This window comes from Rhopilema esculentum, chromosome 5 (assembly GCF_057945365.1).
Source record: "Rhopilema esculentum isolate cy_ngs chromosome 5, ASM5794536v1, whole genome shotgun sequence".
NCBI lineage: Eukaryota > Metazoa > Cnidaria > Scyphozoa > Rhizostomeae > Rhizostomatidae > Rhopilema > Rhopilema esculentum.
Window position 1 is genome coordinate 6,485,607 of NC_142819.1, and position 22,894 is coordinate 6,508,500.

The window sequence follows — 22,894 nt, forward strand, 5'->3', positions numbered from 1 at the left end:
ATCCTCAGGGCTTCATCAATGCAATCCTGCTATCTTTATTTAGGTCTTCCCTTTCTACACCTCCATCTTACGTTACCTCTTTTCCACAAACATCTTCCCTTTTCTCACCACATGTTAAAACCACGGCAATCTCCTTTTCCATAACTTCTTTCCCAGTTCCCAAACTCTTAATCTGCGCCTCATTCCCCTATTTGTAATTCTATCGAGCCTGCCCTTTCCTAAAGAGAATCTTTGCATCTTTATCTCCACAGTTGCTTTTTTTCCCCATCAAAATTTCTCCATCATCTTTCTCTAGGTAAAATTGGTAGCACTGTGAAAAAACTATAAACATATTAAAAATGCATGAAGCAATTTTGTGAAGTTTTAACGAAAAACGGAAGTAGTGTAGCAGAACACAGACGTGTTTTCAGACCTTTTTAGGTAATGCAGTTAGCATTTTAAAATTGCGATCCAGTGTTATTACTGTTCCAACTTTTTGTTCCAACTGTTCCTTTTTGCAGCAGTATTCTGTTAAAACTTGCACTTGCATTTGGCAGAACTCTACTTTTGTGCTCATTTAAAGGGGGGGGGACGGCATTTATACCCTCTGTCACAAGCTCAGTTTAAGCAGATCTGTTAACAGTATACCATAACTTATATTGATGTTTTTTATAGAGAAAACTGTCTGACATAAGTGCAGATGAATGGTCCTCGATTCCTGATGTTGGCGATGCCAGAAACAAAAAGCAGAGAAACCCAAGATCAGAGAAGTATGTGTCTTGGCCTGTACACGGTACCTCTGGGCTTTTAATGCTCGCTTCATCACCAGGACATTCCCTAAACCATACCTCATTTTTTTTGCTTCGCAGATCTTCATTCTTATATTTATTCCTTTCATTTGCCGTGTTCATTTTGCCATGTGATCAGGGCTATGTGTTCTATTGAACTGCTTGGGGAGTATTTTTGTAAATCCATTTTTTTAAAATTGAAGATTTCGTCAATTTCTTTCAGGATGAATTAATGTATATTGTATTAATTCAAAAAACACCCCGGCAGTTCCTTTAATTGTTCATGCTCTGCTCGTAATAAACTTTATTAGAGACAGCTGGATAATTGCCTTTTCGATAAATGCCCTTTCCAACAAGGGGGGTGGTTGAAACAGGGAGGGGTGGTTGTTGTATTTTAACGTCATCAAAAAGGCATTTTTCGATGATACAGTTATAGCAAAATATGATACGGTAATAGCAATCACAAAAGAAAACATTTTAATAAACAGCATTTGTAGTATATAGCCTTGAAGAAATGTTGAAGAAGTTGTAGAATTTAGAAGCTTGTTTATCCAGAATTCTGTTTCGGTCTGTATACCTGCACGTCGGTTTTGGTGTTTTTTGCAGAAACTGTCATGATACATTTCTTTTGAATTTCAGGCTACGTTGAACAGTGTCCTAGCTTTTGAGACTGCTTTAAATCCAGGTTTAATCATAGTGTCAATTACATGTACCAATCTAACATTTGTATGCCTTTTGCATTCAGATTTACACCAGTTCCTGACAGCGTTTTAAGATCTGCGTTGATTGCTGGAGCCACAGGAACAACTTTATCATCAAAAGAACAGGTAAGTTTCCTGATGATGTTTTCAGAATCTATCCATGATTTTTCTGTTTTTGTCAAGTTATCTTCCCTTTGTAATCACCTAACATAATCTTCAAAAATGATTTATTCCATGTTTTTTTGTTTTTCAGATGTTCGGTGGGCTCACAACGCCTTTCCCTGGTGCAATGACTCCTGGCTCAGTTACACCCGGCTTCACCACTCCGTCTGGTGACCTTGATCTGATAAAAATCGGTGAAGCTAGAAAGTCTCTGGTCGGTGTTAAACTTGATCAGGTAGCGCATTTTATAGTTTGATAGATGACAACAAATTTTGATTGTGTAGGCAGAAATATTCTTTTCACGTGGACTCTTTAGCTAGATGCCAGGTAAGCGATTGCTTATTGGTCATAAACAAGGAACCAATCAATGCGACTTTTTTCCTCTCGTGTTACTTTCGATCCGTACATCTATGAAATTTTCTGTTCATCTTTTTGTCATGATCAGACTCTCAATTCTCCGAGGAATGTCATTCAAAATTAATTCAGTAAAATTAATAGAATTTTGAATAATTTCTCATATTTTCTCATATTTTCTCATATTTCTCATATTTCATTGAAATCAATATTGTGCGAGAGAGAAGCCAACTCAGGCTGGTTGTCTCTTACATGACCTTATATGACCTTATATGTCCTTATATGACCTTATATGACCTTATATGACCTTGTATGACTCTATTTGAAAGGAATTGTTCAGGGGGTATGCAGGAGATAAGCTATATACATATAAATTTTTCAGTTTGCACGTTTTGCTGCGGTTTATTTTCAAGGACGGTTTGTAAACGAGGGCGGTTTATAAACGAGGATAGCTCATAAACGAGGGTAGCTAAAATTATTGTATTCAGATCCCGCAAGACTGCTACCTAAAAGCCGAGGGTGATCATGTAGAAGATGCGGAAGAAATTCATCTAGAAGCTCATGATGGACGATATTGTTCGTTGGTTAAGCTTCTAGAGTATATTTTTTTGTTTAAGTACACAATCAGGTTTTATCAGTTTTTTCGCCCTTCATTCCAAACCAAGTATCTCTACGTGGTTTTGTGGGTGTGGCTAATAGACAAGAGCGGCTTTCATCTTTTTGTAACCCAATTTGCTGCGGCTTATAATCGAGGGCTGCTTATAATCGAATAAATACTGTATGCTGTGTTGTTTGTTCTTTAGAAACCTCAAAAGGGACGTTTATTATCAATTTGGATAGAGTATTAGATAAGTTATGATTTGATAAAATGCTTGCTTCTGCCTTTCCTGTGGCTTCAAACTTCCTTTGTCATCTTCAAGATTCGCTTTTCTCGACAGAACAGAAATTAGGATTTGCTGTAACTTTATACACTACTTTACAATGAGGTGAAGGCTAGAACCATAAAGAAAATCATGTCGAGTTACAGCTTTAGTAATTCTCTGTTTACAATTATTTGTATAGCTTGCCTCTGTTAACTGCAAGTCAAAGCATGATTTTTTCATTGATAGGCATCAGACTCAGTTTCTGGGCAGACTGTGGTCGACCCTAAAGGATATTTGACTGATCTTCAAAGTGTTACACCCACTGCCAGCGGAGATATAGGGTTTGTTTCCACATCAACAAATAATTAATTTATCTTGCATATGCTGTATATGGTTGCCTATAGTCGCGAAACACAATTTTTTGTCACGAATCTTCTTTTCTATGAAGGAGTTTTTCATGAAATTCCTAAATTATCAGCGAAAATCTTTTTCAAATCGTACTGGCTACCTTTTCGCCAGAAAAAATGATTGAATTGAAACCAGCTGATTCACAAACTTCTAATTTTGTCCGATAAAATGTACCTTGAATTGACGTCGACATTTAAATATAGCTGAATTTTATTTTATCAAATTCCATCTTTATATAAATGGTTGACTTTATTGTTCAAATTCTTTTTCTTTTTGAGTAGGTATTTTGGTAGCTCAATTCCTTTGCTTTTTTCTTTTGAAAAATGTTCTTTATCGCTTTATTAAATCTTATTGTAGAGACATTAAGAAAGCAAGACTTCTTCTGAACTCTGTGATTACGACGAATCCTAAACACGGCCCAGGTGCGTAATGCTGCTGACATTTGCGAGATTTGTGATGTACACAGTGCCGTCGGAACGAAATTATTATTGGGGGGCTGCCCATTGTATTCCTTCTCATTCAGTTCACCATTATAAAGAAAACATACTGCAGCTTGACAATTTTTGGGGGGCTCCAACCCCCCCCAGCCTCCCCAGCCCCCCAGTCCCCCCGGTTCCGACGGGCCTGCTACAGAGCTTTTAATTACCACATAAGGACATAGTAACAAGTTGTCATTATAACAGTAAGTGAGCATTCAACGAAGCGTGATGCAGTTAATCCCTGCAAGTAAGAAAGATTCAGATTCAGGCAATCTTATTTAGGATTTAGACTGTGTGATGGTGTTTATGGGCATTCCATAGTCAATTGTCCTTTCGATGTTCTTATTAAAAAACTGTACTTTGATGATGTTAAAATTGGCTTTTGATGCCTGGAAGAAGGCGTATCTCGTGACAGAAATTTTCAATACAAAATGCCCAATCACATAAAACCTCATGATTCATCAAGTTTTACTAGGTTCTACCTATCTGCTATTGCCTAAAATCTGCAATAACGTAGATTGGCTGAAAATAGAATAATAATTGAATTCAGACGTTGATTTTTTTAATGTTATTGGCGTTGTCAGGTTGGATTGCTGCAGCACGTCTCGAGGAGGTCACCGGGCACATCCAAAAAGCACGGAATCTTATATACAAAGGGACGGAGGCATGTCAAAAAAACGAAGATGTTTGGCTTGAAGCTGTGCGGTTGCAGGTGAGCCAGTGTCGTCATATTTAATCTTGATTTTTATACTTCTCCGACGAATGTAAGATAAAGACATCTTGCAACTTGTTTTGGTTGGATAAAGCGTTGGGTCGGTACCAATCTATTTTAAAAGAATTTTAGTTATAATTTTACGTGTCATACACACGCATATTACATCATAAATTTACGCATATTTACGCATTTTTACGCAAAATACGTATCTGGTGATGGTAGTTCTAATGCCTACTGTGATGTCATCAGAATGAAACATCCTGTATTTGTAGATTTATTTTACTGCGCTTCATTGTCCGTTGTGTCTGTGATGTTTTAAGATAACTAATTAAAGGGGGTTTTGTTTAAAGTAACGGGGTGGTCATAACCATGTCCAACATTTATTTAATCTTTGGGTTTTTAAAAACAGGGGGTCAACCTTCAAAATACTGAGTATGTTTAAGTCGTTTGTTGAAAGTGATCACAAGATGGACATTTGAATTTCGAATCTTTTGTCGAACGTTTTTGTTCATGTGTAGTAGGATTAAGTTGCTGATTACGAGTAGATAATTATTATTATTATTATTACCCACGCATGCTCAGTACAGCGCTAGATAGATATAAGAGCTCGCTAATTAAGATCGTAGAGAGAGTTGCGAGGTGTAGAAATCTAATGTTACGAAGCTGATGGAAAATGAAAAGATAAAGTTCAAAAGACAGAATTTCTTCTTCAATTTGCTCTACCGTAGTTTGATGTAGTACCCGGTTTTATGAACGAAGAATGAGTACACTGTGTTTGGCTAGGTTACAGCTCGCTGTCGATTTTGTAAGAGGTCTGCATAAAATTCCAGAAAAGTAAATGGAGGGCCTATATATTCCCGCCCTTGGAGTATTGCGGTTGAGCGACGTTTTAAAATAATTTTTTCAGCTACAGTTATTTTGAGAAATAATTATTGAAATAATAATTATGAACGAGAGATTGTCTTGATGCTTTTATTTATATCACTTGTCGTTTAGTAAATAACACTGCCTGCAATGTTATAACTTATACTGCCTCTTTGCGGTTTTACAGCCACCAGAAACTGCCAAGTCAATTGTTACCCAAGCGATAAAAGAGCTTCCACAGTCTGTTCGATTATGGATTAAAGCTGCAGATTTGGAGCAAGAGGTTCCGGCGCAAAAACGTGTTTACCGGAAAGGTGATTCCCGTATAATTATTTTGGAAGTTTTATGCAAGATACCTAGCTTACCTTTTTGATTTGCTGCAATTTCAACCAAAGTGCTTGGATGTTTTAGAACGAGAAACTGGTCATTAAGATAGGCTGATTTTTATTCAATTGTGTTTAACTGACATTCTATGCAAACGGATATTAGGTTCTGGTTGTTTTATACAAAAGTTTAGAAACAGATAAGGGATCAGCATATTTTTTTTACAAAACGCTGGATAAATGTGCCGAACATAATTTTGCTAATTTTACGCTTTTAAAAGAAGGCGTTTTAGCCCAGCTAGCAATTTTAATATCATGGCCTTTGTATTCTTTCCCCGCTTTATTTTACTGATATATTTTGTAGCTCTCGAGAACATACCAAACTCTGTGAGATTATGGAAAGCTGCAGTTGAGCTTGAAGACCCAGAGGATGCAAGCATTTTGCTGTCTAGAGCAGTGGAGTGTTGCCCGCAGAGTGTAGAGGTATTATGTGAATCATGCTATTTGTATAAACATTAACAGTGCTATGGATACCAGCCCATTCACCATATACTGATCCGATTTTCGAGGTAGCTCTTTGCGGCAAGAAATATTTCGTAATGTCAGCTGCTTTTGATAAATCTGTTTTGATTCAGGAACAGTTTCAAATAGTCCGAATAAAGGGAAATCTTTAAAGTCTTTTAAAGATTTCTTAAATGAGTTCCAGTATTTTTGAGTATCTCATAAACAAAGAATATTGTATCAAATAGACCGTCTGCTAAATTGTCTAGATCTTGCGATAGAAATAGTGAAAAATAATGTAAATTTTATTTTCGAGTATGACTTGTGCATGTCAATATTCAATGTGCAAATGAATGACTTCTAGGCGAAAAACAAATATCCATTGGGAAAACCTTATAGTTTTCCCTCTAACTTATGTGTGAAGGTAATGAATTTAGTGTACCATGTATAACGAACTAAAATAACATAAATCGAATAGCGAATATGATGGGCTTAGTTGAGGAAACAAAAAGCGATGCAAATGACGTCGATATGAATTAGATGTTAAACGATTCAAAATAAATTTAACTAATGCTATTATATCCTCTGCTCCTTCTGTCTTCACTGTAGAGAATTTACTTTAACAGAAGCTGTTATTGTTGTGAAATCTTAAAAATTTAAAAGCAAAATGCGAAAATGTCAATTTTTTCAAATGTTCTCTGAGCGAAAATGTTATTTTTATGTTGCTGCTTCAAGATGATGGGGACATTTACACGGAGTTTTAACAGCTTTAGATCTTTTTCTCTTGGTTGACGTTTGCAGTCTGGATCAACGTTTGCTTAAGTATTAAACATAATGATCTTACAATTTTATAACTTTTCTTTTTTTGCAGTTATGGCTTGCATTGGCACGCTTGGAGTCATATGAAAACGCAAGGAAGGTTTGTTTTTAACATTTCTTGAGAATATGTGTAACAGTAGATGTAGTGCCATAAATCTTAGAATTGCCCCTCCCCCTCCCTCCCCTTTGAACAAGTCCCTACCCTAGAACTACAAATTGTCAATAAGCCCGCCCCTTCGAATAAGCCCCCACTGCTACCGTAAATCCTCGAATTGGCCCCCTCGATTTGTTGATTGTTGTCATCTGAGGTTGCCTTCGATGTTTTATTGAATTACCACGTTTCCAAGTTTCCAGTTTACCAAGTTTCATACTATTGGTAATAGCTAATTAAATGTTAATGAATAAATTCCTACTAAAATATATGAGTCCTTTTAGTAATGTCTTCTTGATGTCTACTTTATTTTTATAAACACCCCTCGTATAAGCCCCCCTCCCTCGATTAACTCCCCACCCAAAAATATAAAAAATTTATAAACGCCCAGGGGGCTTAATCGAGGATTTATGGTATGAATTTTGACCCAAGTGCCTACAAGAATGAATATAAATGGAACCGGTCTGATCAACTTTGTTGCTCCTGATAAAAAAACTAAGGTAGAAAAGACTAACAAAGTTTTTAGTAGGCCAAGTTCGTATTGAGTTTGGTCATAAAAGCGAGTTGCAGATAACTTTTAAATGAATGGCATTTCAAGTGTTTAAATGCTCAAAGTGCTAGCTTTTTACAGGAGATATTCTACAAACTTAACAGCACAACGAAAGGTATTAAATTACGCACGTATTGCAGCGATTAGGGTTACGCCCTATACAGTTTGAAAACCATTTTCGAATATCTTGGTGCTTTGTCGGCTAGTAGTGTATGATTCAAATAGTGTTTGAATTTCAGGTACTTAATAAGGCAAGGGAGAATATACCTACTGATCGCCTTATTTGGATTACGGCTGCTAAACTGGAAGAAGCTAATGGAAACATCTCCATGGTAGCAAAGATTATAGACAGAGGTGTGTTTGTTTTGTTCTTGTGTACCTAGCAAATTGGATTTTGCCTTGGATCGTTTCCAACAATTTCTTTTACTCTTTTTGAGAAGCTTTCCACGGAGCTTTTCACCTTGAATTCCTAAAAACAGACTTGCATGCAGTATGAAATTTAAAACTAAATGGCTTGTTACCAATTTGGCAGATTTTTCCATCCCAGCTAAGGGTTATATGTTTTAAAGCATTTGTCTATCATTGAAATAGGCATTGTCTTTCGCATAAAAATGGCTTCTGTTGCATCGAATTGTTTCACGGCGTGCCCGTTTGTTCATGTACGGTCTAGATTTGAACGAACCAATGTGAACAATTTTTTCAGTAGTGTAAATGCAAATTCCCCTCAAAAAGGGCTGAACTCTGGTCTAATCATAGTAAGATTCTCAGATTTTGCTGTAGATTTTGTATTAATTTCTACAAAAATATTTAGGATTTTGTGAAAAAAGGAACGTAGCTACCGTAGCGAGTATGGGATAAGGTTAAGGCTACAGATTTTCTTTGAATCCAAATCATTAGTCTAGGTAATAATATCATTAGTTTAGGTAAGATATTTTCATGGACAGCCTTGAGCAACATTTATCTCTTATTCAAAATCAAGTCTTTTATTTCTAGGCAAACTACAAGCCAGTTATATGAGACTGTCTTTATCTTTTTTAGCTGTTGCTTCATTGAAGGCCAATTCAGTCGAGATCAATCGGGAACAGTGGATCAAAGATGCGGAGGAGGCTGATGCTGCACAGAGTGTTGCAACTTGTCAAGCAATCATGTGAGTAGGGTTTTGAAAGAATTATCTGGACATACTAAGGTGACGTCATCTCAGGTGCATTGTCGCTACTCAACAGACAAGCTTATAGCTTAATGGAAACAAGCTTATATTCAGATGATCATGATTTGGCTAAATACCTTTCTAGGGTTCAATTTGGGCGATTTTTTTGCCACTAGAGTAGACGATTTTTGCGCATTTTTATCATTTACTAAATTTTGACGTTTTAGAAAATAACAAAAATTCAAGAAAATCAAAAATGAACCTAAACTAATTTTGTAAAAACTGTATCAAATATGCAAAAAGTACATCTTAACCTGATGTGGCAAGTCAACTATAAATAAAATTTCGGAAGTAAAAAAAAAGGCTGTTAATATGGGCTCCATATTTCTTACGGTAACGTCGTTGGAGTCATATTTGTACAGTTAGTGAGCAAAAGTATTGCAACACCTAAATTTGATCTTGCAAACGTTTTTCTGAGTCTATAATGTCGTGATTAACAGAACCTATTTCTAAACTTTTTGATAAAGTTTTAGCAAGTCTCATAAAGGTTTCAAAGCAGCGAGACTATCCAATTAATGGTTTAAATGTTTTATTTTTAAAAAGGTAACTTTTTTAATCTTAGAATTAAATGTGTTGTCAATTGTTTGAAGTTTGGTTTAATTGTTAAAAGACGCCGAATTGCTTCACAAAACTGGTTTGAATTTCGATCGCCTTGTTGTTTGCAACGCTGTCGTCATTACTGATTTGCCAAACCTGTGCAATACTTTTGCTCACTAAGTGTATATTAGCATGACAATTCACCTAATTTTGCTTCTTTAGTCATAAGTTGAAAAGGTAGAGAACACAAATGTTTTCAGTTCAGAAGACTGATATGATTTTGTTTTACAGAAAAGTCTTTTATGTGATTCTCACTTATTTGTTTCCTTTGTGTAGAATTTGATTCTCACTGATGTCAAAGCTGATATTCAGATGTGTATTGAAATACGTAAAAACGGCTTTGAAGAAAGCAAACATTTTATAATATATAAATTTTATAACATTTCATCATGTTCTTTCGGACCCTTATTCTGACGTTTTATGCTCTGAGTAGTGTCAGACGAAAAAGCTTTTAGCCAATATGTTATAAAATGATTGCTTTTTTCAAAGCCATTTTCTAATTCTGTACCGCCAAAAAACTGCTAACTAGTAATAAACGATTAAAGACGGTAGAAAAGTGTGTTGGATCCTGGTGAATGGTAGTTAATGAAAATAGATTTATGGCGAACTTTTTTTTAGTAAATGAATATCAAACTTCGATTTTCAGCCGAGCAGTAATCGGCATAGGCGTTGAAGAAGAAGACCGCAAGCACACGTGGATGGAAGATGCAGAAAGTGTAAGGCTCCGTTGCTTTTTCTATGCCATCCATTGTTCTATGCTGTGAGCAGTTTTTTCAAATAGACTCGAAGTTTAACGTTTGCTGACCAAATAATGGAAATAAGAGAAAGGTTTAAAAAAGAAATATCCAAGATTAAAGTTGATGCAAAGCACCAAAAATTTTAATAACTAAACAGTGCTGTTTTTATCACAATAGTTTATTTATTTGTCAAAAAAATTGTGATAAAAAGAAAAAACAAACGCACAACTGTAAGAAATAAATTTGAAATCGTAAAATGTTTATCAAGAAATATACTTTATTTTATGCTTAATCCGAACTGTGTCAGAAACTTTCGAGAATTCTGTATCCTTTATTGTTGTGTCTCATCCACATTTTAATAAAACATTGATCCTAGCCCAACTCTTTGCATCACTAATAGATGTTGCATTAGGGCGGGTTTAATTCACACCAGTGATGTCAATAGTTGATGTCAATTCATGTTGCATTTCCATTATTACTGTTTTTGTCGCTATATGCCTCTAATTCTTGCCGTAACCAAACCACTTTCACAGCTCCATTATTACTGTTTACAGTAATATTGATATACAATGGCCTATCCCATTCCATCTTAGGCTTCTCAAGCACTATCACAAATGGTCTTTTATCCCAGTGTGGTAATTTTATTTGAATCTTCTTGCCAAGAACTATAATACAGAACTATAATTTGAGTCTTCTATATAAAGTTGTTTTTATTCACCAGTGTGCTGCCCATGGTGCCTACGAATGTGCCAGGGCGATCTATGCACATGCACTGGCTGTCTTCCCAAGCAAGAAGAGCATTTGGTTGCGGGCAGCGTACTTTGAAAAGAACCACGGAACAAGGTAAGCTCTAGCTTTGGCATTTTATGAAGAAACAGGTCATTATTTTTGGCAGTTTTATTGTTTTGAACAGATGAGTTGAATTTCACCTTGGTTACTGTTTTACTCCAGGGGCGTTTTGCTGGATATTGAGAACGTGGCTTCCGTTTAGACGAGATTGTTCACCCGGAAGAATATTTTCAACTATCCTTATCCCAGATTTATTTTGGTGTCTTGCTTTGTCACAACGAATTCCTTAGGTTGCCCTAAATAAGAGAATATTGTTAATTTTTATTGAAATGTCAACTTGGTGGGGAATTTTAAAGCCGGCTGAGCAACTTAACTAAATTGCATTGTTTTGTTTCTTTAAAACTTGGCTTTCACATTCTTTTAAATCTCCTCGATGACGATGATAAATTTTATTTCCTTTTTAACTTTCGATCGTAAAAACCCTCCTTTACACTACAACACACTAAAAGATGCTTTCAACCTCATCCAATACAATTTCGAAAAAAGGGGTAATTTAACTTAACTCGCTGTTAGGATATCGCATTGGGGTGGCGAAATACAGATCAGAGCGACGATAGTCGGTGGTTCGATTCCCTGCCATAACGAAATTTTTACTTAGAATGAAGAGAGTCGTCTGCTCTCTGTAAATCCAGGCGTAGGAATCACGAGGTGTTGTTACATCAAGAGAAAGGACCTGGACACTGCTCGATAAGCACAGATTCTCAGTGTCCTGAAAACTACCATTGGATGCTAGGTAGTAACGAGAAAAAAATAACAAATTGCTAAAACGCACCTGCAGTCTGAATTTTCAGCATCACAAATAAACATGAATGGGGATTTTTTAACACATTGGACTGTGAGAAAAGTCCCAAGATGCCTTTTGTATTAGGTCGTTTTTTGAATTCTCAATTTTTATCTTAAAGATTGGCAAATTTATTGGTGGTTGAAACATTTAACGTTTTGGTTTTTTAGAGACAGTCTTGAATCATTGCTTCAAAATGCTGTTAAACATTGTCCAAAAGCAGAGGTCCTGTGGTTGATGGGCGCCAAATCAAAATGGCTTGCGGTAAGTTTTTCGATGATCAGTTACTATTTTAAAAATTAGTAATCCGAGGGTTGGATTAAACTGAGACTGAAAAATTGGGAGGAAATGTGTTTCCTGGTAATGTATTAAACGCATGGCAATTTTTCTACAAATTTGTTACTCTACTTTTCAAGTACGTGTTCAGAGTGAATATCTTGCGTTTTATACGCTCATACCAACTGGTTTCTGAATAATGTGAACCGTAGTTTCGTATTTGTCAAAACCTCTTTTCATCGAGAAATTTATTCAGCGTTTCAGGCTTTATCAAGTGTTGAAATTTCAAAATTTTCATGTCGTTTTATATTTCATAGAAAAGTTTTGAGCTAGGTGAATTTTGAAGACGAATAACTAAGAAGTGTATACCAATTAAACTTTACTTTCTTCGAATTTATGGGTGGGGTGGTTCGAAAATTTTCAAAAATTAAAACTCGATGGTGAAGGAGAGGGAAATTTGTTATACCTTTGGGACGTGACTTGGGATGAATTTCTGAACTCAATATTGGTCCTCCCCCTGACTTCAATCATTCCACTTCTTCAAGAATTTTCATAGATTTTAAGTCTGTTTGTACCAAACCTAGTGTGTACTGAATCATAAGAAAGAGAAGGCTGCTCTCTGATGAACCGTGAAACCAGGTCGTTTTGTTAGCCAGTAGAGATGCTGGGGGTCTCATTTCAGCAGACAAGAGGACTGGTGTTTTATGAGCTTGCTTGTAAACGTTTTTTCATCTATATTTAACTGCGTTTATGTTTCCAACAACTAAGGCTTACTTGTTGTCCAATGCTGGGACCAATGGTTCTACTGGTACTATTTTTCAATTCGTGAATCAGTGTTTTCAATGTCACAGTTAGCATATTGTTTTTCTTTAGTTCAACTGCCATGTTTATATTTGCATCTGTAAATATTGAAACTACAGAAACTATACTAGAAAAGCTCAGAACTTGAGAAATGATATTCAAGATCAATTCAATTATTAATTTCGTAAACTGCATTTTTATTCTGCTGTTGATAGGCACAAACAAAAACTCAAGCAAACTTTCTTTCCAAGTTTTTCTTTTATTTTCAAAATTCTTCATTCAAAGCTTTTAATTTGTTGAGAAAAAAGTCCCCCAAGAGCACCTTAGGCACCTCTAACTGCTCATTTTTGTCTTTTAATTCATTTATAATCAATTTTTTCCGCTTAATTTCTGGCCGCCTCTTGTCTCCAGCATATTGAAGCGGATGGCATGTAATGAAATTCTCTGATGAGTGGAGCATTTTTAGCCAAGCTTGTCATTTCGCGACTTCGGTCTTGACTTAATCTGGCAGGGTGCTACGAATGATAGCAGAATTATTTTAATTATTTCTTACGCCCGCAATTATAAGTAAGTTCCAAACAATTGAGCACTGGTCCTCCATGAATTTTTTATCAAAGATTCTGTAAATATTTAATTAAACGTTTTGCAAAATGATGGATAGTTTCAAGGTGCTTTGTGGATATCGTAGCATTTTAAGAAGGATAAGTGAACAGGTTTCGCTGCAGGACGATCTTTTTGACGAAAGGCCGTTTTTCATGCTCTTTTGTCTATTGCCTTCTATCAGTCCCTTTCTTGTTATTTTGTCTAGAAGGAATTGTGAAGGTTGAGAAACCATCGAATATTAAAGAGACTTTGAAGATTATTCCCATGAATCTCTTTCAGTGAAAATATTTTTCGAGAATTTCGCAAAAACATTTTTTGCTTGACATGTATGGCTAGATTCACACGTAATCTGAAATCATCTTTCCGAACGTTAGTGAGCACTACTATATGGTTCAGCTCCAATGAAGAACTGTTTGATTGCACTGTATATCAGCACCAGTGTAAACACTGTTTACCAGCATTAGTGAAACACTATGGACCAGCACCAATGAAAAATATGTTTAATGGCATTGTAATGAACGCTAAGTACTAGCACCAATTTAAAAACCATTTAACAACACTGCAATAAACACAGTGTATCAGCACCAGTTTAAACACTGTTTAATAACACTGCTATAAACACAGTGTATCCGCACCAGTTTAAACACTGTTTAACATGATTAGCATAAACACTGAGTAACAGCACCAATGCAAACACTGCTCAACAGCATTATTGTAAACGCTGTGTATCAGCACCAGTGTAAACACTGTTTAACATGATTAGCATAAACACTGAGTAACAGCATCAATGTAAACTCTGTTCAACAGCATTATTGTAAACGCTGTGTATCAGCACCAGTGTAAACACTGTTTAACATGATTAGCATAAACACTTGAGTAACAGCATCAATGCAAACACTGCTCAACAGCATTATTATAAACGCTGTGTATCAGCACCAGTGTAAACACTGTTTAACATGATTAGCATAGACACTGAGTAACAATGTTCAAAAGCATTATCGTAAAAACTGTGGTGTATCGGCACCAATGTGAACTTTATTTATCATAACTACTACTCGACAAAAGCATTCTAGATACCAGGCCCGAAATTTGCAAAATTTTTGTTTGCTTTTGTTTTCATAATGTTTAGGCTGCTTGCTATGTAACAGACATGATGGCATTCATAGAAACATAGTTAAATTTCGCTATATAGCTACTAAAAGAGCTCTTAGTACTCAATGATACTGATTTTCGACAAAATAGATTAGACTAAGTTTAAAGCTATAATATTGCGGGCAAAACAACATTCCATATATCACTATGAAGTTTTTTGGAGATTTAAAGGTAGAATATGCTCGTTTGTAATAATTGCGCAATTTTTTGCATTTTAGGGAGACATCCCAGCTGCACGCTCAATTCTAGCTTTAGCTTTCCAGGCCAATTCTAACAGTGAGGAGATTTGGCTTGCTGCTGTCAAACTTGAAAGTGAAAATAATGAGGACGAACGAGCCAGGTGATTTAGCGTTCTTGATTACAGCTACTGTCGTGAATTTTCTTGTATAATTGTGAATACCAGTTCATCACAGCTGGCTATCTCGCACACTAACTGATAACGATGTGAGTCATTGTAAATGTTTCAAAGTTCAAATTGACTTTGAGAAAAGGCTGTGTGGTATTATATCGGATATTTTTGCAGGTTTCTTTAGCTGCTAAAGTAAAGCTTTGTCGGGCAAATGCGCCGGTTTTTAAGTGACTGTCAACTGTTAAAGAGAAAGAAAACTGCATCTATACGATGTTCTTTCATTGATTTTTGCGACTGTTTCCCGTAATTAGCCCTCGTGATGTATGCAAAGCAGCAATCATTTCCTCCGTTTAGCAATATTTTATTTCTGAGAAAGTTACAAAGCATGAAATGAGATGAGACTGATACATGTAGAAGCGAAAGGCTGAGATCTCAATGCTGGTTTTTCTGCTGCCAAGTTTGAATTTCGGATCTTCAATCCTTGTTTTAAAGCAGTTTTCAGTTGCTTTGGAAGGCTGACTGCCAGATCCAGGTTAATATCTGGTTTCTTTGTAAACTGGAAGTATATAAATGCCACAGACAGTTGTTTCTACTACTAGCACATTGCACTACATATGAAAATACTTCATCCAATAAGACTAAGATCCTAAATCATTTAAATACTCGTGGGGAAACCCGGATTTCCAAATTATATCGAACCAAACCATGTTAAATTGACAATAATTTGCATTCTCTCTTTCTTTCCATTGTTGATAACTCTACTTTTATTTTTAAACTTTAGAGATGTTGGTTCACGAAACTTTCATGTTGGTTCACGCTTTGCCCCTTTACGTTGCTCATTTTTCCTTCTGACGGGCTTATTAATGCGCTCGTCTTGCTTTCAAATCTTCCCATACAGCTATTCTAATCGTATGAAAGGCGATGCTACAGATTAGTTCGCTTTTTAAAAAGTTTCCATCTTTGATTGAAGTTACAATAGCTTTTCTATTTTTTCTTGGTTTTCTATTTCTCATACATATTGATGTCCTTGAAAAAGCATTATTTGCTATTTTATCTTATTTATAACAATCCTCGAATCAGATATGCCAAGATTTCGCTGAAAATTTTTTCTCACCTTCAACGAAGTTTTCTTATTATGCCCTTTTTCAATTACCGCCTGATATGATCGTGAGAAATACTCTTTGCTGGATTAAAAAATGAGTTTCGTAGACGTTAAACTGCCATTGTTGCTAAAGAAAGATGAAAGACATTGCACTGTCTGTAAATATGATTTGATGGCTTTTCGAAAATGATAGATTGAAATTGCAAGCGCTTCAGCGAGCTTCTGCTTGCGATCACGCTTTATTTTAAGGTTAGAACTACTTGTTGTCTTAAAGTCAGTATGCAAAGTGTAGCTACTTTTGACCTTCCAGTAATGAATTCAAATTGGTAATTCAACTACGTAAGAGATGAGTAGTCGCTTATTGGTCAAAGCAAGGTATCAATAGGACGCACTATTCTTCCTATAACATTTTTCTCTCACCGCGGTATGAATTTCTGCTTAACTTTTTGACATAACCCGCAACTTCGAGGCGACCTTCTGCAACAAAGGTATCCTTACAGCTGCTTGCTTCACAGTGTCTTGCCATATGTTATGTCTACGAATTCCATTTCTTTATAACTACAAAGATGATGAAAAACCCGCTGCTGCCTTTCCAAGGTGCTCAGCAATTGAACAAGCGTTTTCCATTACTATAGTTTTTGCTGATTAACCTTAAAAGCGCCGCAAAAAGCATATTAAGAAATGTTCCTTCCTTAATATAAAGTCGGTACATTGTCCTTTCATCTCATGTGTTTTTGCCAGGCTCTCCTCACAAGCCTGTTTTCAAAATATAGTTGTTTTTATAGGAAATGTCTCTTGTATAGCCAGGACGCTGTAAGCGCTTCAGATGGCTTGTATTTCTAGTAATTTATGTAATGGATACAGAAAGCAGCCTAAAAGGCAGTCTTTTATTTTGCTGCTTTTGCAAACTTTTATGTCTTCTTTCTTATTGTTGTTTGAAATCTCTAACTTTGATTGGCTAAGTGTAACAAAAGGTCCGCCATGCGCAAGTGTCATGGCCGCGAAAATTCGTCCGGTACAATGAGGAACAGACTTCAAGTCGACGTCGCCTTTGTCAAAAATTTGCCGTTTTTGTCTTGTTTGGAAAATAATTGTTGGCCACGACTGATTAGCCGTGTAAAACTTATCAGTGTGTTGGGGCTATTATCCTGTGAGAATCGGGATCGTGTGAGAATTGGCTCTTGTAAACATTCATTATTGACCCGTATCCTAGAAAATTCAATCGTTTTTCGAGGTGGGGATCGCGATAGCTTTTCTTTATGCATGTGTAGTAACAGCCAAAGGTCAATATTAAAGTTAACGAGAAGATAGATCGTAAACTTTCAAAATATTTCCTGTTCATTCTGAATTTTCTAGCCATTTCTCTAGCCCTCATGCCCTACATGTAACGCAAAACTGAAATGAATCTGAATCTTCAAAGTACTAGAATGTTTTATTCTACTACTTAATAGGCAGAACAGGCAACACAAAGATACAGCTTGTTAGGGATTGAAACGGTTCTTTACCATAAATCCTTGAATTAGCCCCCATAGGGTAATTTTTTAGAAATGATTTCTAAATTGGAGCTAATTCAAGGGAGGAGTTTATTTGAAGGGGATAGGTTAATAAAATTGTGTGGTAGATAAAATACTGACATTACTGGTAAAACCTTATCTTGAAACATAAAAGTTTTAATTCCTTTGCCTTGCTCAATCGTATTTGGACACCACTAGCTTGTGGGCGTCAAAAAACGGAGTAATCATTTTCTCCTGTGTCACATTTACAAAGACTGTGCACATTTTTAGTGTTCAGTGACAGTAGAGGATTACTTACCAGGATCAGCCCCTGTTTATTAGGGTCATACTGGGCTGCGAAACAGCTGTTTGCATGTGAGCACGTGTTGGAACACACCACATGAAAACAGTGAGACAATTAACTAAAGTATTTTGAGAGGATATTTCATTTAATTGATTCAGTTTTGGACAATTTTTAGGGATTTAAACCCCTTCAACTAGATACGCTTTAGATAGTTGTTGTGTTATGATAGAAAGTTGAAATTAGGAATCTGACCCAGCTAATAATTTTTTAAAACATAGATAAAAACGGGTGAATTTTTTAGATAATTGTTGTTAAGGTTATATCTATTAAAACGCATCTTTAATTACCCGATACACAGATACGGTCAAATATCACGCAACTTAAGTCCGTATATCAATATGAAAAATTTGATCGATGTCAAAAGAAAGTCTGGAACAAATAGAATTTTCTTGTAGTGTTTATTGTCAAAGACCCATTATTTAGAAGTTGTAGCAGATTTTATTACTGACATACTGATGGTTTTGTTCCCTTTACTATCTTGATAATACAGTTTTTTCATTTTACATTTAGGCGATTGCTGCAGAAAGCCCGAACAAGTGCACCAACAGCAAGGGTATGAGGTTTTTATGCAATTTGTATCTATAAGCTATAAACTGTTCCTAGTAAAAGTAGTCTGGATAGGCAGAACCATATATTTTGCAAACAGTAATAAACGTTTTACATTATCGTAATCAGTGTATAAAAAATTTCGGATTATCACCAACCTTACCTTATCTGTGTAAAAGTTATTCACAGTTTTATTATATAAATGTTTTTTAATTCATTCTTGTTGATGATCTGCCTTCAAGTGTCTGTTGTATCTTGCATTTTTATAACATGCACTTCCAAATTTTATCAAGGAGCCAAATCCAAAATGTTAAATCAACTTTATCAGTTTTACTTCTAAGCGTGAAAATGTCAATAACTAATAACTCTTGCATTTTTTTATAATAAAGTGAATTTTCAAGCGCATTTTTACGCCCTTTAGTGTGGTTTGTAGTTTCTCTTGTATTTCACATCAACTGCATCTCAGTAAAAATGATGTTATATTTTACTACTTGTTTGCAGCTCTTAGATTAGAACATTATCCACATTGCCAGATGTTATTTTCTTCAGGTTTGCATGAAGTCAGTGCGGTTGGAATGGGTGGTTGGCAATATAATTCAGGTAAGGTAATTTCATGTTCAAGTTCCAGAATCGATATCTTGTTTACATTTGTATTTAGCTTGCCTAAAAAACTGGCTTACCCTTGCGAGAACTTCATATTTCTCAAAGTCGGTATTGCATCTGTGGTCGAGTTGACAGGAGTGAAATGGTTTGTAAATATAATTCAGGTAAGTTAACTTCATGTTTCAAAATCGACAGCATTTGCATTTGTATTTAGCTTACCTGAAAAACTGGCTTTCCCTTGCGAGAAAGAAACTCTTCCTGCATTAGGCTGTTCATCTGTGGTCGGGTTAACAGGGGCCACCGATTTGGGATACCGTGGATTTCAAATTGATATCGATTTACCTAGGTATAGACACCCAGACATATGCCAAAGTTTTGAGAATAGATGCTAGGTTAACAGATTCTTTATAGATATTTTATTGGTACAGAAAGGTAGGAACAGACAGTGAAAGTCGAAAAATTGAGACGGAAGCCGTAAACTGCCGTAACCTTGGATATCAATTTTATCTCTATGCGAGTGGCTTGCGACTTGACGTGTTTAGATTTATTCATGGGTAGAGGAACAACTTTATATAGTAATATTTGAGCTGTACCTCCCATAAGTACAACTCTGCCCAGCGTTTGGCGAGGCTCAATGATGTGACGATGCTCGTATCATACATAAAGTTTAGTTTATTCATCCAAAAAGTACCCTATATTACAGTATATAAAATGAAATCTTTTTGACAACCAGACATCATAATGTCAATTCAGCTGGGGGGTCACGAACCATGTAAGATTAATCCTTCACCTTGGGCATACCATAAAAATGGGGAAATTTTCTTCTTTGTTAGAATTGCAAATGTGAGTTGTTCTCGGTCTCCCTAAAATTGCGAATTGTCTATATTTAGCTACAAAATAACTGAATAGCTTACTTGCACAAATGCTTGAAAAATTTTTTATATCGCTACAAACAGTGTTTGATATGGTCTTTGGCATTCTCTAGTAAGGTTTTAAATGATTTAAATAGTTTAAACAGTTTGTTGTAAGGTTTGAAGGATGCTTTGATCTAGCTTGAAATTGTGTTAGGTTTAAAACAGTTTGTGATAAGATTTGAAATGGTCTATGGTCATGTTTAAAGCATGCATTTTTTAAGGTCTGATGGAGTTTTAAACAATATTTGTCCAGGTTTGAAACAGCTAACCTGTAAGTTATTTTGTGATAATATTTGTTTCTTAGCGTGTTTAGAAGCCCATGTTGAAATTTATTGACAGCCGATCCCTTATGAAAAATAAATGTGATTCGAGGATGTCTGATTCTTTTGACATCATAAGAAAAATTTGCTGTCTTTCTTGATACACTATCGACTAAAGATTCATTTTCCTAGCTATAGAAAATCAAAAATTGTTCGGTAGTGGTAAAAAACTTGTAAATCAAACAAAATCGATTAGATTGTGCTTCGATTTACACGAATTATCAGACACAAACAGATAAAGAAGCGTTTCTCCTCACAAGAAGCTGTATAACGATTTTAAATGTTTTTATTTATCCGTGCAAATTTAGATTTTATAATCATGATTTTCAAACTTTCCATTTTTCCAACACAGTAAAGTTCACCTCCTTGGTTAAGACTTTATCTACTTACACGGTTTTTTATAAGAACCAGTAAATTTAAGTTCAGGCTGACTGTTATTAATTTTTTCAAAAATCTGAGGCTGGATTGTTCTTAATTTGTTCTTAAATTAATAGGGTGTAATCAGTGTGATTGCTAGCTTTTTCGCTCTAGGGAGGTGTTCAGGCCTCATTTGCTAACAAAGTGAATGAGACAACCTTCATTTGCCGACAAGTTTGAATATTTACCGAAAAATCATCCATACATGGCTAAAAATCCTCGTTTTTTAGATAAAACATTGTTCAAGATTGAATTTTATAGAAGTGCAGCCTCAGCTTGCTCTTAATTGTTCTTAACTTTTAACCAATTTTGAAGTTCTTGTTTTAAAAAAATTGTTCTTATAAAAGGAAGAGTGTAATGTTCGAGAATCATCAAAAACTGGAATGATTCGATATAAAATACGGAATGGAAATAGTGGAACCATTAGCACGATCACCTGTACAGTTCCGCAAAATGTTTTCTGCAGGTCGTTGAAGCATAAAATCCAGACCAGTGGTTTTGGATCGAAGAATCTGGGAAATATAGTTTTTCGGGCACGACTTTGTCTCGACAGCCGTTCTCAGCTTAATTCATTTACATTCTGGTGTGTTCTTTATTAGTGAAAATATTTAACTGAGGTCTAAATCCTGACTATTCTATGTCAAAAAGTCAATTGAGACATCCTTTAGGCGATATGTGGTCGACATACTGTTTTTGGCTTTAAAATCCTAGACTATTACTCGCTATTTCACCGTGTTTAGTTTAAATCTTTTGCATTAACCGACTGGCTTGACTGAAGTTTTAAATTTTCACTGCTTTACGGTGATAAATGCGGATTCATCTGACGGTACTTCAGAAACTTTTTATGTATATTTTGATTATTTCACAAGAAGCTGATAGCTGAAGAGAGAAAAGCTCGATAATTTGGAAACTGGAGCCCCCCAATAGTTGTCAAACTGCACTATATTTCCTTTATAATAGTCACGGGCATCACAACATCCCCTGCATTCCCTGCACTCCAGTGTGGGGGGGGGGACGCAGGAGCTTTGTAAATAAGAAAATTTTTATAGCTTTTTCTGCCTACGCAGGATTATTGCAGGGGCGTACGATAAGGCTGTGACGCCACTGATAGCAGTGTACTGAACCGGAAACAATACAATGGGCAGCCCAAAAATATACATTTCGTATCGACGGTACTGGGGGAGTAAGATCATGTCCATTGGACACTCAAATTCAAGGCTAAAGAACAAAGCTATGTCCAGCAACGTTGTCGCTATTGATTTTTCCTTGTAAAATCTCAACCTTAAAATCAAAGGTTTGTCTGACCTAGGGAAACCAATTGGCTGGCCAGATCATAAGTTGGTCGGTAAATTACCTGATATATTTCTTAAGAGCAGCAATATAGTCTTTATATGTGTCTACATCTGTAAGCTTTACATTTTGATGACTCCCTCTCCCTCTTCGCCATTCAATAGGGTTAGATAAGGAACCCTTTTTAACCCCACACTCTCTTAAACTGCTGGCTGTTTTTGAGGATACATTTGAAATGTTGAAGAAACTCAGTGTGTCATAGTGTTACTTTAACATGCAATAGGTATTTTTTTAAAAAGGATATTTTTAATTGAAGGCTGAACTATTAATGCTCCTACAGTTATCTTGGACGGGTTGATTAGATCTGTTTTGTGCTATTTTCCGAAATTCGATCGCTTTTTACAAAGATCAGAAACGGAACGGGTGGGAAATTAATACAACTTTTGCAAACTGTTTTGAATACCTTGTTCTTTGGTATAATGAATTTCGGCGTTTTAACAGAGTTCAACAATTTATCCAGGAGTGTATATGGTGCTCTTGATATTTGTTTGGTTTTGGTCATCCATCTTATTGATATTGTGTCAACTTCAACCCTGCCCCCTTCCCCTCTTTTCCCTTCTCTTGCCTCTTCCACTTTTCTTTCTTCCTGCTTCCCCTCTTCCCCCTTCTCTTTTCTCCCTTCCTCTCCCCCTCTTTTCCCTTCTCCTTTCCCCCTTCCCATTTCCCCCCTTCTCTCTTCCCCCCTCCTTCCCACCTCATAGAATACACCAACAAGAAAACGATGCACTTGGCCCATGTATTTTTCTTGTCTGTAGCTATGTGTAACGAGAATGTTT

The 22,894-nt window shown here is 35.9% G+C and overlaps 1 protein-coding gene across 1 annotated transcript in view; it reads left to right on the forward strand.

Moving 5' to 3' along the window:
* LOC135690106 (pre-mRNA-processing factor 6) overlaps positions 1–22,894 on the forward strand; it is a 39,825-nt gene that overhangs the window by 10,539 nt on the left and 6,392 nt on the right. Inside the window, exons 7-23 of the mRNA XM_065207577.2 lie at positions 655–749; positions 1,513–1,594; positions 1,722–1,865; positions 3,094–3,188; positions 3,613–3,677; positions 4,319–4,446; positions 5,501–5,627; positions 6,001–6,119; positions 7,009–7,056; positions 7,897–8,011; positions 8,696–8,804; positions 10,108–10,177; positions 10,920–11,041; positions 11,999–12,092; positions 14,879–15,000; positions 18,479–18,521; positions 19,064–19,114. Coding sequence (XP_065063649.1) covers positions 655–749; positions 1,513–1,594; positions 1,722–1,865; positions 3,094–3,188; positions 3,613–3,677; positions 4,319–4,446; positions 5,501–5,627; positions 6,001–6,119; positions 7,009–7,056; positions 7,897–8,011; positions 8,696–8,804; positions 10,108–10,177; positions 10,920–11,041; positions 11,999–12,092; positions 14,879–15,000; positions 18,479–18,521; positions 19,064–19,114 — 1,629 coding nt within the window. The remainder of the gene's footprint in view (positions 1–654; positions 750–1,512; positions 1,595–1,721; positions 1,866–3,093; positions 3,189–3,612; positions 3,678–4,318; positions 4,447–5,500; positions 5,628–6,000; positions 6,120–7,008; positions 7,057–7,896; positions 8,012–8,695; positions 8,805–10,107; positions 10,178–10,919; positions 11,042–11,998; positions 12,093–14,878; positions 15,001–18,478; positions 18,522–19,063; positions 19,115–22,894) is intronic.